At 34.1% G+C, this 13,785-nt stretch overlaps 1 protein-coding gene across 1 annotated transcript; it reads right to left on the minus strand.

The window, feature by feature from the left end:
• Positions 1–746: 746 nt before the first annotated feature.
• On the minus strand, positions 747–3,392 carry LOC104589879 (uncharacterized). The gene is made up of 2 exons (XM_010248327.3): positions 3,031–3,392; positions 747–2,133 (listed from the first exon to the last, which is right to left on the minus strand). Exons 1-2 carry the CDS (start codon positions 3,122–3,124, stop codon positions 1,418–1,420), a joined length of 810 nt encoding a protein of 269 aa, XP_010246629.1. The 5' UTR covers positions 3,125–3,392; the 3' UTR covers positions 747–1,417.
• Positions 3,393–13,785: the final 10,393 nt, after the last annotated feature.

Genomic DNA, 13,785 nt, shown 5'->3' on the forward strand with positions numbered 1-13,785 from the left:
CCAACGCAGTTCTGTACGATTCGATTTACAGATCTGGGCCCAGCCAACTATGGCCTTGGGGAATTAAGACCTGCTCCTCATACATCGCGCCTCACAACCATATGGAAAACATCTCCCACGAATAATAAATACAAATACGGTACGGGAGATGTTCCCGATGTGCGGCCAGGACACGCTGAGGTCGGTGTGAGGCGCGCTGCGTTAGGAGCAGATTCAGACTCGGAGTTGGGACCCATGCAGCATGAGAGGCCAAGCTGTGTGTCAAGCATGAGAGGCCAAGCCCCACCCGACAGCCACCCTGGTCACCCAACAGCCTCCTCGTACATGAACTGCTTTGTTAGGTGCAACTCACTTTCCACCCCGTACCTTGCCCATCACACAAACATAACTCCGACGAAATTGAAAGAACTATCTATGTAAAGGAAAAAGGACATCATCCTCCTTTTTCTTTTTCTTTTTCTTTTTCCCCCTCCTTTTCCTTGGCTGTGGATCGACATGGATGCTCTTGTGTCTATCTAATCCACTCACAGTCCATAATTTATAGATAGCACGTTTTCTTACCTCTTCTTTTTTCGAGAATAATCTCAGGAAATATCTCAGAGCATATGACTTCAGAATCTTCCCCACAAGTTGAAACAGGTAGCTATTTCAGGGAGCTTTAAGACAGAAAGATAATGTCACCAGTAGTTTCTCTTAAACATGTTAGTTAGAAGGTGACCCAACAATAACACTGCAACTAGTGGATAACAGAAATCTCAAGGACTGTAAGAAAAACATAACTATGAAATCTTGAGCTGAACTTCCATAAAACTACAATGGATGATGCTTCTCTAGGACTTATAAAGAGGGTTCAGTTATTGAGGGGAGAGGGGATGAAAGAATATATATGAACTGGGTCATATATACTATAGAAATATGTGTTACATGCAAAACAGATTTTGCATGAAAACCAAACAATATATCAATTTGATGAAGGAACAATATGTAGTCGTTACATAAAACTATTCTCAAAGAAAAACCTCCATTCAAAATCTTGGGGGAGGCAACTCTTCTGAAGCAAACAAGACATGAAACAACATCTTCGATCCTGCGAGTCTTACGAGCTGGTACAGGTCTTACCATTATGATGCCGACCCTTAACACTTGCTTAAATGCTTATATAACAAAGAATAAAATGAATATGTAAATAGGCTGTCCACATTTAAGAAACTGGCTTCTCCATGCCCCAATTGTTGCCTGCTTCACCACATCCACGATGACTAATTGGGCCACAGTATTGGATTGAGTTCCACTGCTTTGGAGCCAATGGCTTTTTATCAATCATTGGGCGATCGTAAACAAAATTCACCCTACACCTACCGCCACTGTTCTTCCACCATCGATCTGTCGATAGTTGTGTCCTTGGAACCTGGAGGTCTTATACCTTGACATGTACTGATTGGGCATTTTCTCTCTTTCTGCTATTCCTATTCCATGTTCCCCAACCTCCATTGGTTTTACTGGATTCCAAATTCTCATTAACATTGTTCTTCCACTGGTTTAAACCCCATGAATTACCCCCATGATAATGATTTCCCCATGTTTTATCCTGACCCCATGTTCTGTTCTCACTCTCATTCCCCTGAATATTAGCAGATTCCCAAGGATTATTATTATCAATATCAGCATTCTGACGACGATCTCCAAATACGGGATCAGATGACAAATTCTTAGCTGTTCTGACCGGATCCTCCTCTGCATCATCCCATCCAGTGCATGGAACTGGACGATTCAACCATAAGAGAGAATCAGTAAGACCTAAAACCTTCCCATCCTTGTCCCCCTCATCAGGAACGGCAGGATCTCGATCCAAGTCCAATATCAACTCCGGATCAACGTCAGAGTTCCAATCAATCTTGTCGATATAGATATCTGGGTCAGGCAGAGAAATGTCAGAAGGGAGTCCATTGATCTTTGCCCAAAAGCGGCTTTTTGCATTGTTGAATGCCTCTTCACCAGCTGAGTCATTCCACTGAACCACATTCTCATAGAATGATGTTACTTTCTTTGCTTCCAAGAGCCTTCGCCATGGAATTGTACCCACAGAAGCGCAAAATTTCTTCTCCCATGAAGGCACAGTAGGCTGCCAAAACCCTGAAATCACAACACCATAAAGATGAAATTAAATGATTTCATTTGAACCACTAACACTACTGAAAATCAGTAAACAGAGAGCCTCAACATCGCAACTTGAGAAAAATCATGGCCTCATTTACTACAAAAAGGGAACACCTCTGCAATTCAGAAATTTTAAAGAAACAAAAGCATTTATCAAACCATTCAAAGCATTAAACAAGGAGAAAAAATAAAAATAAATAAAAATAAAAAAAAGAAAGAGAGAAAGACAACCAAACAGAGCCCATGCAAATTAATTCCTTAATCCCAAAACCACCCAATAACAAAACAGTAAATGGAAGCAGATCTTTTCACCCCTTCTTTTTTCCTCCCTTACAGAGTAAGAAAAATTTAACAAATCGATTTGCATTATAGAAACTGTCCACTCCCTTCTTCCCTCCTTTAAATAAGCAACGGAGATTCCTTAAACAGAAAAAGAACACTAGGATCAGAAAAAGTCGGGAAAAAGGTAAAAACAAGATAAGGGGAATTCTGAATATGTAATCATTGATAATACACGAACCCATTTCTTATGTCCTGAATACGAAAACAAAATTCAAACCCTAGAAGAAATCATCGAAACATCCCCCATCTATCAAAGATCTTTCTACAAATAAAACCGACTTCTCAAACAACTTCACTCGGGAAAAGAATGAAAGAAAAAGTAACAGTACACCCACATTAACGAAGCAAAACCATAACACAATAAGAAAGGAAAAGGCCAACAAGTATCCATCGCTTAGCTCTAAATGCCCCGCACTCTGAACCGAAAACCAATCAACAAGAACACATATATCAACAGTTTAAGATAACCATTCTTCTACATAACAACTTAACAAGCTAATCAAGTAAACGAAGCAGAACACCAAAACGTACCAGAAGGCGGTTTCCTGTTCTGCGATTTTTTGGGTGTCCTCAGGACCTCTTGATGATGATTATTATCAACTTGATGTCTTCTCCGATCGTCCATCTTTCAGAATGAAAATTCAAGAAAACAGGAATAACCCAGTTCTATTTGAAGCAACAAATCTCTCCAAGGAGATCAAAAGAGACGATCAGAGAGCAAAAATCTATGCTTTCCGTGCAAAAGAAGAGATGGGTTTCGAAACTTCACGCCCAAGGCACGACCAAACCGAGTCTTTAATCGGTCAGACAAACACAGCAGTGAAAAAACTTGGCGATATGCATCGAGACCAAACGAAGCGAAGTGGCGGTTTTCGAAATCGCCAGTTCGGGGTTTCGACTATTTATACAGTGACAATCCAAACTAAAGCCTCTGGTTTTCGTAAGAAGCTAATTTATAGTAGCCCTCGGTTTCCATCTAAATTACGCTCTTGCCATCTAATTAGAAAGTAGGATTAGTGCAGGAGTTATTAAAAGCGTATTCGTGCCGACTTCCTATTACTTCCTACCCTTCTTGCCTTGTTCTTCTATATTTACGGAAATACCCCCTCCAAAATTAGGGTGGTTTCAGTGGATAAAAACAAAAAGGTCTATTTTGCTATTCTGACACGTGGCAGTTGACAAGAGAGTGACGGGTTCGGTCAAAGGATCCGGTTTTGTGCGGGTTTTAGGGCTATATTAGAGGGCAACATGTGGAAATGGGGGAGAGTTATCATAACCGTTCATATAGACGCGTCCCACTCCTCCACCACTTAATCGGGTTTGTTCAATATGGGTAAGCCAATATGGGTCAAGAATAGCAGTTTCTGTATGTATTCTTCACCCTACACATGGTGATAGCTATGACAAATCTGTGTTTTTTATCTATCGTTGACCCGGGTGGTGAATAAGCAATTGACGCAAATGGTTGAACCATTAACCCATATCATCTGTTTAATCGGTGTTATTAGATTTTTTATTATTTTATTATTTTATTATTTTATATTAATGATATCATGCGTTAATTAATTGGCCGGGATAGTTGAACCACTAATTCATTGGCATAGAAAGAAAAACGGTTCACTCTTCAGGTCGGGTTTTAAAACTCTGATGAAAATACAGACTAGAAGATAGGGTTTTTTTTCAATAGCCACTTTGTTCGTGGTGGGGAGGGGTTGGAAGCACAAATGAAAAGCAGAAACTTGTTGTATCATTTAACAGAAAATCATTATAATTTTAATAGCTAATTAATTAGAGCAATAGTTTTTTTTTGTTATTTTCCTTTTATGTATGTTTTGAACATGGTTTTCAAAATCGGATCAGACCGGATGGTCAGACTGGAAAAATCGGGAACCGATCAGGTGACCAGTTCTGTTTTTCCCCAAAATCAGATATTTGCAAAAAAGAAAGTGTTGATTTGGTCAATAAACCACTGATCTGGGCATTTGAGCCGTTCAACGGCTTGAACTGTTTTCTAATTTTTTAATTTTTTGTCAAAACGGGCCAATCGTTCAACCCAAGAACCGGACCCCTGACTAGTTTGTTCTTCGGGTTGATTTTAAAAACATTGGTTTTAAAGTTTTGTGGATAAATTTTCAAGAAAAAGGATCATGTGAGGATGAAGTAGGGTTTATTAGTATTTCAAATACCAAAATTATGATAATAATAAAAGGGCATCTAAAATTTAACTTAAAAAATTTAGGCTATGTTTGGTTTGAAGGAAAAAGTAGGGAAATGAAGGAAAAGGTAAGGAAACCTTTACAATCAACCTTCCTTTCCCTACTTTTTCCTTCAAACCAAACATAGCCTTAATGAGTCAATATGTAAGGACATCTTAGATTTGCCAATATGTATGGTTTTATTAAACAATTGTTACACTCCTGAAAACAAATTAATTGCTTTCACTTTGATAAACATAATACACATTTGTAGAATATCCCCTTAATGAATAAATACCATGAATGCAACAATTAATATGAGACCAAATCTTGTTTCTTCGATTCACTAAGAGGGTGTTTGGCATCAATTCCGTTGTTTCAGAAAATGACTTCACATAGGCATTATATCAAAGAAAGTGATGCTTCAAATAATACCCTCTTGTTTGGTACTACTTTTTCTAGAAAAAAAACTTGCTCTAAACCATGCCTTTGAAATCAGGAAAGTATACTGTGCAGCAATGCCAAATTTAATGTTTTCTGAGAAAACAGTGTATTACTATCGGCGGTACAATGATGTGACATCCATGTGGCATCATCTTGAACACAGGATAATATAGATCAATATTAAAAACGCTACTGCCAACACTAGAACTAAACAAAACCAATACTGTTTTCTCATAAAACATCTATATAGCAGCACCAGTTCCAAGCAAAAAATAAACATTGTTTTCTCATAAAAACATGCAATATTCCCGACACTAATGCCAAATGCATGCTAAGCAACACATGAATTATGGATTATCAGTGGAGCATGAATCAGTTTGCACTATAAACGTGGAAACTATTTTGGAGTTCCATACTCTCTCTCTAGGGTGAGAAAATAGGAGAACTTTTCAGCTTGAATATATATATTGGCTCCATTAATATTCAAACAAATGGAGCCACAGGAAAAGCAAATTTAAGGGGCCACCATTAACACATTGGAAAATAAAGTTAAACTTTCTTGGTCTTATCCCAAATTGCCAAGATGCATTAATAACTAAATAACCCTTGAATATTGCTTATAAAGGAAGAAAAGCAAAGAAGAAAAAAGATTGTACTTTAAAAAGGACCTAGTGGCCATCACTAGAGTTCAGCTGCTATTTCAGCTTTGTCTCATATTTAGAGGGTAATAAAGCCGACCATTAGAAAATCCAAAGTACAAATCAGGAGTTTTTTTTAATATATATTTATATAAAAGATGGTCAGGAATTTTTCTGAGAATTTTCTTAAGATGTGAATTATTCCTCTCCATCCTGCCAAGCTAATCTTTTGATCCATCTAAGGTCTTACAATGGAAGTTATTGACTGTCTTAAATTTGCACTGATACTATATTATGGTCGTGCACAAATGATTTGGGTGCAAATTCTGATTTATTTTTATTTTAAAATTTACTTTTTTTATTTGATTGCAGTACAAATGAAATAAAATAAGACCTTAAACATAATAAATTAAAACCCAAGACAAAATAAAACCACAAGTTGCATTCTTTTTATTTACAGCCTCAGTTTGAAAAAAGTATAAATACAAATATCTACAGCCTCAGCCTCAACCTCCACTCTGCAAATTATTTCTTCTTCACCAATTACTTTGAATAACTTTCAATTCTTTTTTTTTTTTCTTTCTTTTTAAATGAATAAAGGTGAGAAAATAATCTCTCTGCAATGGCCTCACGTCAAAGCGACGATCATTACAAAATTTTGCTCCATTTCTTTTCTTCTCTCTCGGCGCCCAAATACATATGCCATGCACATCCACCACAAATGGAATTGGAAATCATCAATAATAGAAATCTGTTTTACATTAGTACAAATGTAAGAGACTGCAAATGACGACACTTGTGATTTTGCCTTACTTTATCATGGTTTTATTTTATGACATCTGCAATGCAAACAGAGAAAGGGAAAAGTTGAGACAAAGCAAAACAAATCAGATTTTTTCGGTCAAATTATTTGTAATCCCATACTCTTAGTTTGCACTAGTACAAATGAAATTGCACCGCAATCAATTAGGCTGAAGCAGTGTTTTCAAAACATTGTTGATCAAGATGGTTGAACCGCTCTACAAGGGAATTAGTCATAATTTTAGGTCCATTTATCAACTGGCATGCTATTTTGCAAAAATTGGTGATTTAGTCAACGAACCACTGACCTAGATGGTCGAACCAAATAATGGTTCACAGTTGATAACTGATTTTAAATATTTTATTATGTCTTTGATGATATCATGGGTTGATCTATTTGAATTGGACAGTTGAACCACTGACCCAGGAACCAGATGCAGAAAATGGTCTCATTTTGGAATGATTTTTAAAACATTGGGCCAAAGAAAATTTTTTCCAAAGTCCATATAAATTTAATACAATAAACTGTAAAACTTTTTGAATTGTTTTTAAGGCTCAATTTAGAAGAAATACAAATACAAATATATAAAGTGCAAAACTATGTTTTCTATATTAATTTATATATATTTATACTCTACATATTTATATTTGTACTCCTTCCAAATTGAGCCTAACAAAATTGATCACATATATGAAACCCATCTACTACTTATAAAAAAAAGGGACCCATAAGGAATTGATCCCTAAATTCTTGAGACATCACAAAGTGGCAAGTTTGGGGGTTATATTCTCGAGATCCATCTTCCGGTTCATGTCACAGAACCAAATTCAACTTTTGTTGAAGGTCAGGTCTCAATTTGGGCCTTTCTTTAATCATAGTGCCTCTTTATGTGAGGACCTCTCCTTGAATCAAATTTCCTTTTTCTTTTAACTCTCAAGGTTCCGTTTGGCTTTATCAAAAAAAAAAAAACTCCATTTAGGCATTTGAGAAGAGTGTAATTACAAAAATACTGAAATTGTGTATTTGCACTCTTTCCAATTGGAGCCTTTGAAGCAAATTGTAGATTCCAATAGGCTTTTTCTATTGCCCACAGAAAAGATTAATCGTGGTCAACTGGTAATCATCAGTACCTAAAGAGCTAAGAAGGCTAATTTCGTCCAAACAAAGTTTCCAATGTCTGGACTCTGGAGGAGGTTCGCTAATTGGTTACCTTTTTTTCTGGAAGTATGATGCTAGGTTGAGCCAAGAATTTCAACTACATTCCACCTGTTTTTGGACTGATTCAGAATTTAATAATTTGTCTCTCAACCTAACCCCATTGGAATTTCAACTAGACCCGGGTTTGGATTTATCCGCTTAACAATTTTCCAATCCGACCCGACCCGACTTTCCCACGAATGGATACCAATAGGATATGTATATATGCAAGGCAAGGTTTATCGGGTTAACAAATAAGGATGTTAATGGATTAGATCAAATTCGAATCAAGGTATATTTGAATTCGATTTAATTTGAAGATCCGATCGGATCTGATAGGATTTGATTTAAATTCGAATCCTATTGGTAAATTGAATTTTCGGATCTAATCCGATCCAACTTATTTTCTTTAAAAATTAATAAACTATCAAAAGAAAAATAAAATATACTAAAACAAAAATACAATTATATTTTAACTATTTTCATCATATATATACATGCTTTTTATAAAAAAATAAATAATATAATAAATTTATAAAAATATATATTTATAATAAATAAATAACATTTATTATATATATTTATATTTATAAATATATAATATATATTGAATCAGATCTTCTCAAATCAGATAAAAGTGATTCTTATCCGATCCAAAGATTCAAACAGGGGTGATCCGAATTCGAACAAATCGGATAGGATCATGAACCGATCCATTTGCATCCATGGGTAAACTTTCAATTCAAAATTTCTGCTTCCTGAACCTTCTATTTTTCATCATGGCCTGGTGGCTTTCGTAGAGGAGGATACGTGGCTTTCTCACCCTCATCAGGTTTAAAATATAAGACTAATTTTTGGTAATTAAAATATAAGGTGATTTGAAGTTATGATTACATGGAAGAAAAATAATACTCACGAATTTATGACAATAACTATGGGTACAGACTGGTTGTTATTGAAAATGCTAGGCATATATAGACTATAGCGATTTAAATTAAAGTAAAGCAAGCTGATTAACCAAATTAAATATTTTCCAACTTATATAACAGAGTCTGAATACAAATATCATATTTTTGACCCTAAAGTTTGTCCAAGATATTAATCAAAATGTTGATTTGAAATAACGGAAAATAAAAAATAAGAATATTTTTTTTTTATAATTGTCTATTTTACTTTTGTATATTACTTTATTTTTGCTTTAATCTTTTGCTATCTTTTGTTTTCTCTATTATTTTTTTTTGTTTTATTTCAGAATAAAATAATGTAGGGGGAGGGTTTTATTTCTAAAAGTCTATGGATTACGGGTATTTTCAGAATAAAAAACCATTCTCAAAATAATATATTTTAGTACCCGGGCTTTTATACCTTTATTTCTGAAACTAAATAAAATGCCTGATTCACCAAAAAAAAATGAAATAAAAGGCCAGATTAGGTTTTTTAGGTTTATAAAAATAAAAATATGTAATTGTGTTTGGGCTTGTTTGTAGTTTGTGTCTCATTAAGTAGCTTGGTGAGCTTCATCTCTGTTGGAGACAGTTGTAGCTTCGATCTCCTTTTTACCTGTTATGAATTTTCACGCTTGTTGTCGAGGGTTATTGATGAGTTTTCCTTAGGGGTGCAAATCGGGTTGGCCCGAGTTAACAGTTTACACTATTTCGGGCTCGGGTTTCAGGTTGGGTTTATTGAAATTTTGATAAAATTTTAATCCTAACTCAGAAAAGTTGCACCCTTAGTTTCCCTCCTGTTATTCAGCATTACTTCTTTGGTTCAACAATTTGGTTGTTATTGGTTTCTTTCTCTTGCTGATTGTGTGTATCTTGCTTTGTAATTTGAGCAATTTTACTGAATTTTCCTTTTAAGGCTTCAAAAAAAAAATAAATAAATAAATAAAATGATTGCAAAGCAAAGAGGTGTCTAAATAATATGCAACTATAGGGTAGCTCTTAGTAAATGATCTTTGTTATATTGACTACTCATACAATATATATTAAGTAGTAAATAATCTCTTGTTATCGATGATTCCACCCATTTTTGTGACATGAAGGAATAAAATAACCTATACTGACAATTCATAATACTCTTTTTTGCTAATGCAGCCTTAGTAGGTGTTTGGCATCGCTGTCGTTCCTTCAGAGATGTTTTATGAGAAAACGGTGTTGTATGCATGAGGGTCTATTGCACTGTTTCTCAGAAAATGATTCATTTTTGTTTTGGCATCGATACTACCACATAGGCTGTTTTCTGGGAAAACAATACTAGTTTTGTTTGGTACTAATGCTGTATAACCGTTTAATTTCAGCATTGGTCTACATTATCCAATGGCCAAGATGATGCCAAATTGATGCCATGTCATTGCACCGCTAGCAGCAATGGGATGTTTTCTAAGAAACATTAAATTTGACGTTTATTCATACCACACTTTCCTGATTTCCAAGGCATGCTCTAGAGCAACATTTTTTTTATGCCAAATAAGAGGCCATTTTCTGAAGCACTGCTTTTTCTGACGTGGCATCAATGTGGTGCCATTTTCTGAGAAAACGACATCGATGCCAAACACTGCCTTAGTCTGGAAAGTGTACAATACAAATATGTATAGTGCAAAATCTTGAATATATATTGTATTTCCGAACCTTGGATTTTCATTGTACATATTTGTATTTCTATTCTTTCCAAAAGGACTTTGTAAATTTTCCATATATTCACTTCCACAAGCTCCACTAATCCATATTTATAGTGAAGTTTTGTTAGAGAGGTTAGCTCAAAATCACTCCATGTATTTTTCCATGCCACTCACTGATGTTCGGTTTTCTCCCCAACTGTAATAAAGGTTTGTTTTTCTCACCCTTGCTTATATTAAAAGATTAAAAGAAATAATACGAGCACCCCATCATACTAATGATTAGGATTTATATAAGGGAGAATGAGAGTTAATACCTTATAATACTTAATGAGAGGGGATTAAATGAAGTGAAAAGTAATAATTGAAATTATGCTTTCAACCCTTACAATTAGTGATGGACTAAACTCACAAATATGGGTATTTTAGTAAAAAAAAGTTTCATACCTTCATTCATACTTTTAATTTAATAATAGTATAGTATAGATGATTAATGTGATTTCAACAATCTTATTTAAAGTTTTATCAACATACACGTTTATCCCTTAGATAGCTCAAGTTGAAGGGGCAAATTTTGTCCAATGAAAATTTCAAAAAATTACACCCCATTCACACTTTTATAAGTAGTATAAATTATTACTAAAAGGCAATACACTTATCTAAGGTTCAAAATATCAGAAATGCCAAGCATATAAAAAATGTAGTTTTAAGATACGTATCGCGATACATCTTGAATACACATGTGTATCAAGAAAAAATTAAGATACACATAGATACACATGAAAATATTATAAATATTTCAACAATAATAAATATAAGGCCTTAATGAAGTGTGCATACATTAAATTAATACATTTTAATGGTCTTATGGAGAAATACATTGTAGTTAATTATAATTTCTTTAAAAAGCCATATGCTTAACTATAATTTTATAAATTATAATTCTTAAGTTTTAAGGGATGAAAAAACCCAACCATCCTATCCAACTATACAACATGCATTAGCACAATTTCTAGGTGAAAATATAATTAATAGTTATTATTTATTTTTTTATTTTCAAAAATTATAAAAAATAAAAAAATTGTATAATATATTCAAAAAAATAATTATTGAAGAAGAAATTTCAATTGCTCTATAGATATGATAGATCATCTATAAATCTATAATATATTCAACCCTTGTAATTAGATTATAATAATAATAATGATATTAATAATTATTATTATTATTTTTTTAATTCTAAAAATATAAAAATATATATATTGAAGAAGAAATTTCAATTGCTCTATGGATATAATAGATAATCCATAGATCTAAAACATACTAAGTCTTTATAGTCATTTGGAATGAAAAATTGAAAAAAAAACTTACCTACTTTTGCAATAATTTTTAAAAAACTTGAAAATTTTCAAAAACATTAATGATTCAGACTTGTTTCTTGTGATTGTTGTTGCATATCTAGCACTCTATGAATGATGTTTGGTGTTTTAAAGTCATTTGGAATGAAAGAAGCTTATTTCAAGGGAAATAAAGCTTTTTCCCCTTTTATTTTATTTTATTTTTTCATTTTTTGTCTGTATCTTTTTTATAATGTACCAATCGATATGTTTGATACACCCTCGATACAGCCCGATACATTCTAATACGGTGGAAAAAAGGCAATACCATCGATTTTTCATCATATCTCGTATTAGACATTAAAAGATACAATATGATACATTTCGTATCAAGTATATATAAGTTACTTTACTCCATAGACTCAAAGCTAGAAAATGAGGCTAGTACATTAAGCTTGAAAAATAATTAAAACAAGACACCCATATAACATAACAAAATGGCGAAACAAAATTCATGTAACCGGCCCCATATAGTGGTGGAGCCAGGGGGTGGCGGAGGGGAGCCATGTAACCCGCCCTATGCTTTGAAAATCCCCACAATCTCTATTGATGATTCATTTATACTTTAACCCTTCACCCTTGTTTTATTAACTTTTGGTCCTCCCTAATAATGTATGTTCATTAGTATTTGACCCCCCCACCCCCCTAACATAAAATCCTAGCTCCGCTCCTGACCCCATATGATGACCGAGAACCTTTGCCCACACTTCCTCCCCAGTAATTCTATAATACTTATTTCCGAATGTATGGTATTATGCATGTGCCACTGCCACCCTCTATAATAAATTACTGGCATCTCAATATCATTACTTCATTAGTAGATGTTCATAAAAAGCTTTATTTTTTTAGTATTATCTGACTATTTCCTTTTCTTCTAAATCAAACACAAAGAACAAAATTTCTGTTTACAAACTATTGATGATAAGAGTAGCATGAGTAAGCATCTCTTCAACTGTGTTTTAATGAATATAAATTTTCTTTAGTTCTCCACTTGGTTGATTCAAAATCAATTAGAAAGCTTAACAACCAATCAAAAAGCTAGAGCTATAAACTCTTCACCAGTTTCATTATTACATGCAATAAAAGGAAGTTGATATTATCTTGTTTGTTGCAATAAGGGAAACACACCCACAGACACAGTGGTAGCAGCTGTACATGCAAGGACACTCACATGGGATTTCCTGAAAGAAAGGCAGCTCCCACCGTTTGTTTGGCACAGTTGGGCCATAAAATTCAAATCTAGCTACAAGGGAACCAAACCCTTGTTTCTTGGAGCTGCAATCATGTTGTACTTCTTTGGTTTTTGTGTCATCACTGTTTTATATGTTATCTCTAAAGCATGGACCACCCCATCTCAATGCACAATTGTTTTCTCAATAAAGTTTCATAGTAATTATGAAGCTGATCATTTAGTATTTTGAGGGGTATGGACCAAAGAACAGAGAATGTGATGACCCAAAATATAAAATGAAAGAGAACCAGGTCCTACTGCCTTACTCAAGTATGGAGTACAAGGGTATCCTAGTGGGCTTTCATGGTTGGAATTTTAGGGAAAGCAAGCTGAAGGGTGAGAGAGAACGATGAGGAATTCCTTGATTCCTTCCACGGTTCAAGCAAGATAGCTTGTTAAAATGGTCAAAAATGTTGACTTTCCTGTGTTGTCTCATTGATCAAGTAGATGCCAATGACAGGCAAAGGCGAAATCTGAGTATTATTAGCTCGGCTTTCAAAAGGTTTGGTTCAATCTGTCCGATCTCTAATCCGATTATCTCAGACTCGGATTATGTGTCTTATAATCGAATGAAATTTGAGTAAACTCCTATTTTATCTTATTAAAATCTGAATTTAAGTATATTATTAATTATGTAGAGGTTAAAATATAGTAATAAATATTTTGTTTTAAGCTTATTCTAAGTGTGTAAGCTGAAGATTCATGAATCCCTTTCTTTCTTTTCTTAGAATTTATAGTTTTTTCTGACTTTTTTAAGATGATAGA

This window comes from Nelumbo nucifera, chromosome 2 (assembly GCF_055504915.1).
Source record: "Nelumbo nucifera cultivar China Antique chromosome 2, China Antique-T2T, whole genome shotgun sequence".
NCBI lineage: Eukaryota > Viridiplantae > Streptophyta > Magnoliopsida > Proteales > Nelumbonaceae > Nelumbo > Nelumbo nucifera.

Bases quoted from the DNA above. Each gene is read 5' to 3' on its own strand.
- LOC104589879 (XM_010248327.3), bottom strand. From the start codon at position 3,124: ATGGACGATCGGAGAAGACATCAAGTTGATAATAATCATCATCAAGAG. The intron at 2,134-3,030 runs GTACGTTTTGGT...TTGTGATTTCAG, and splicing joins GAACAGGAAACCGCCTTCTG to GGTTTTGGCAGCCTACTGTG.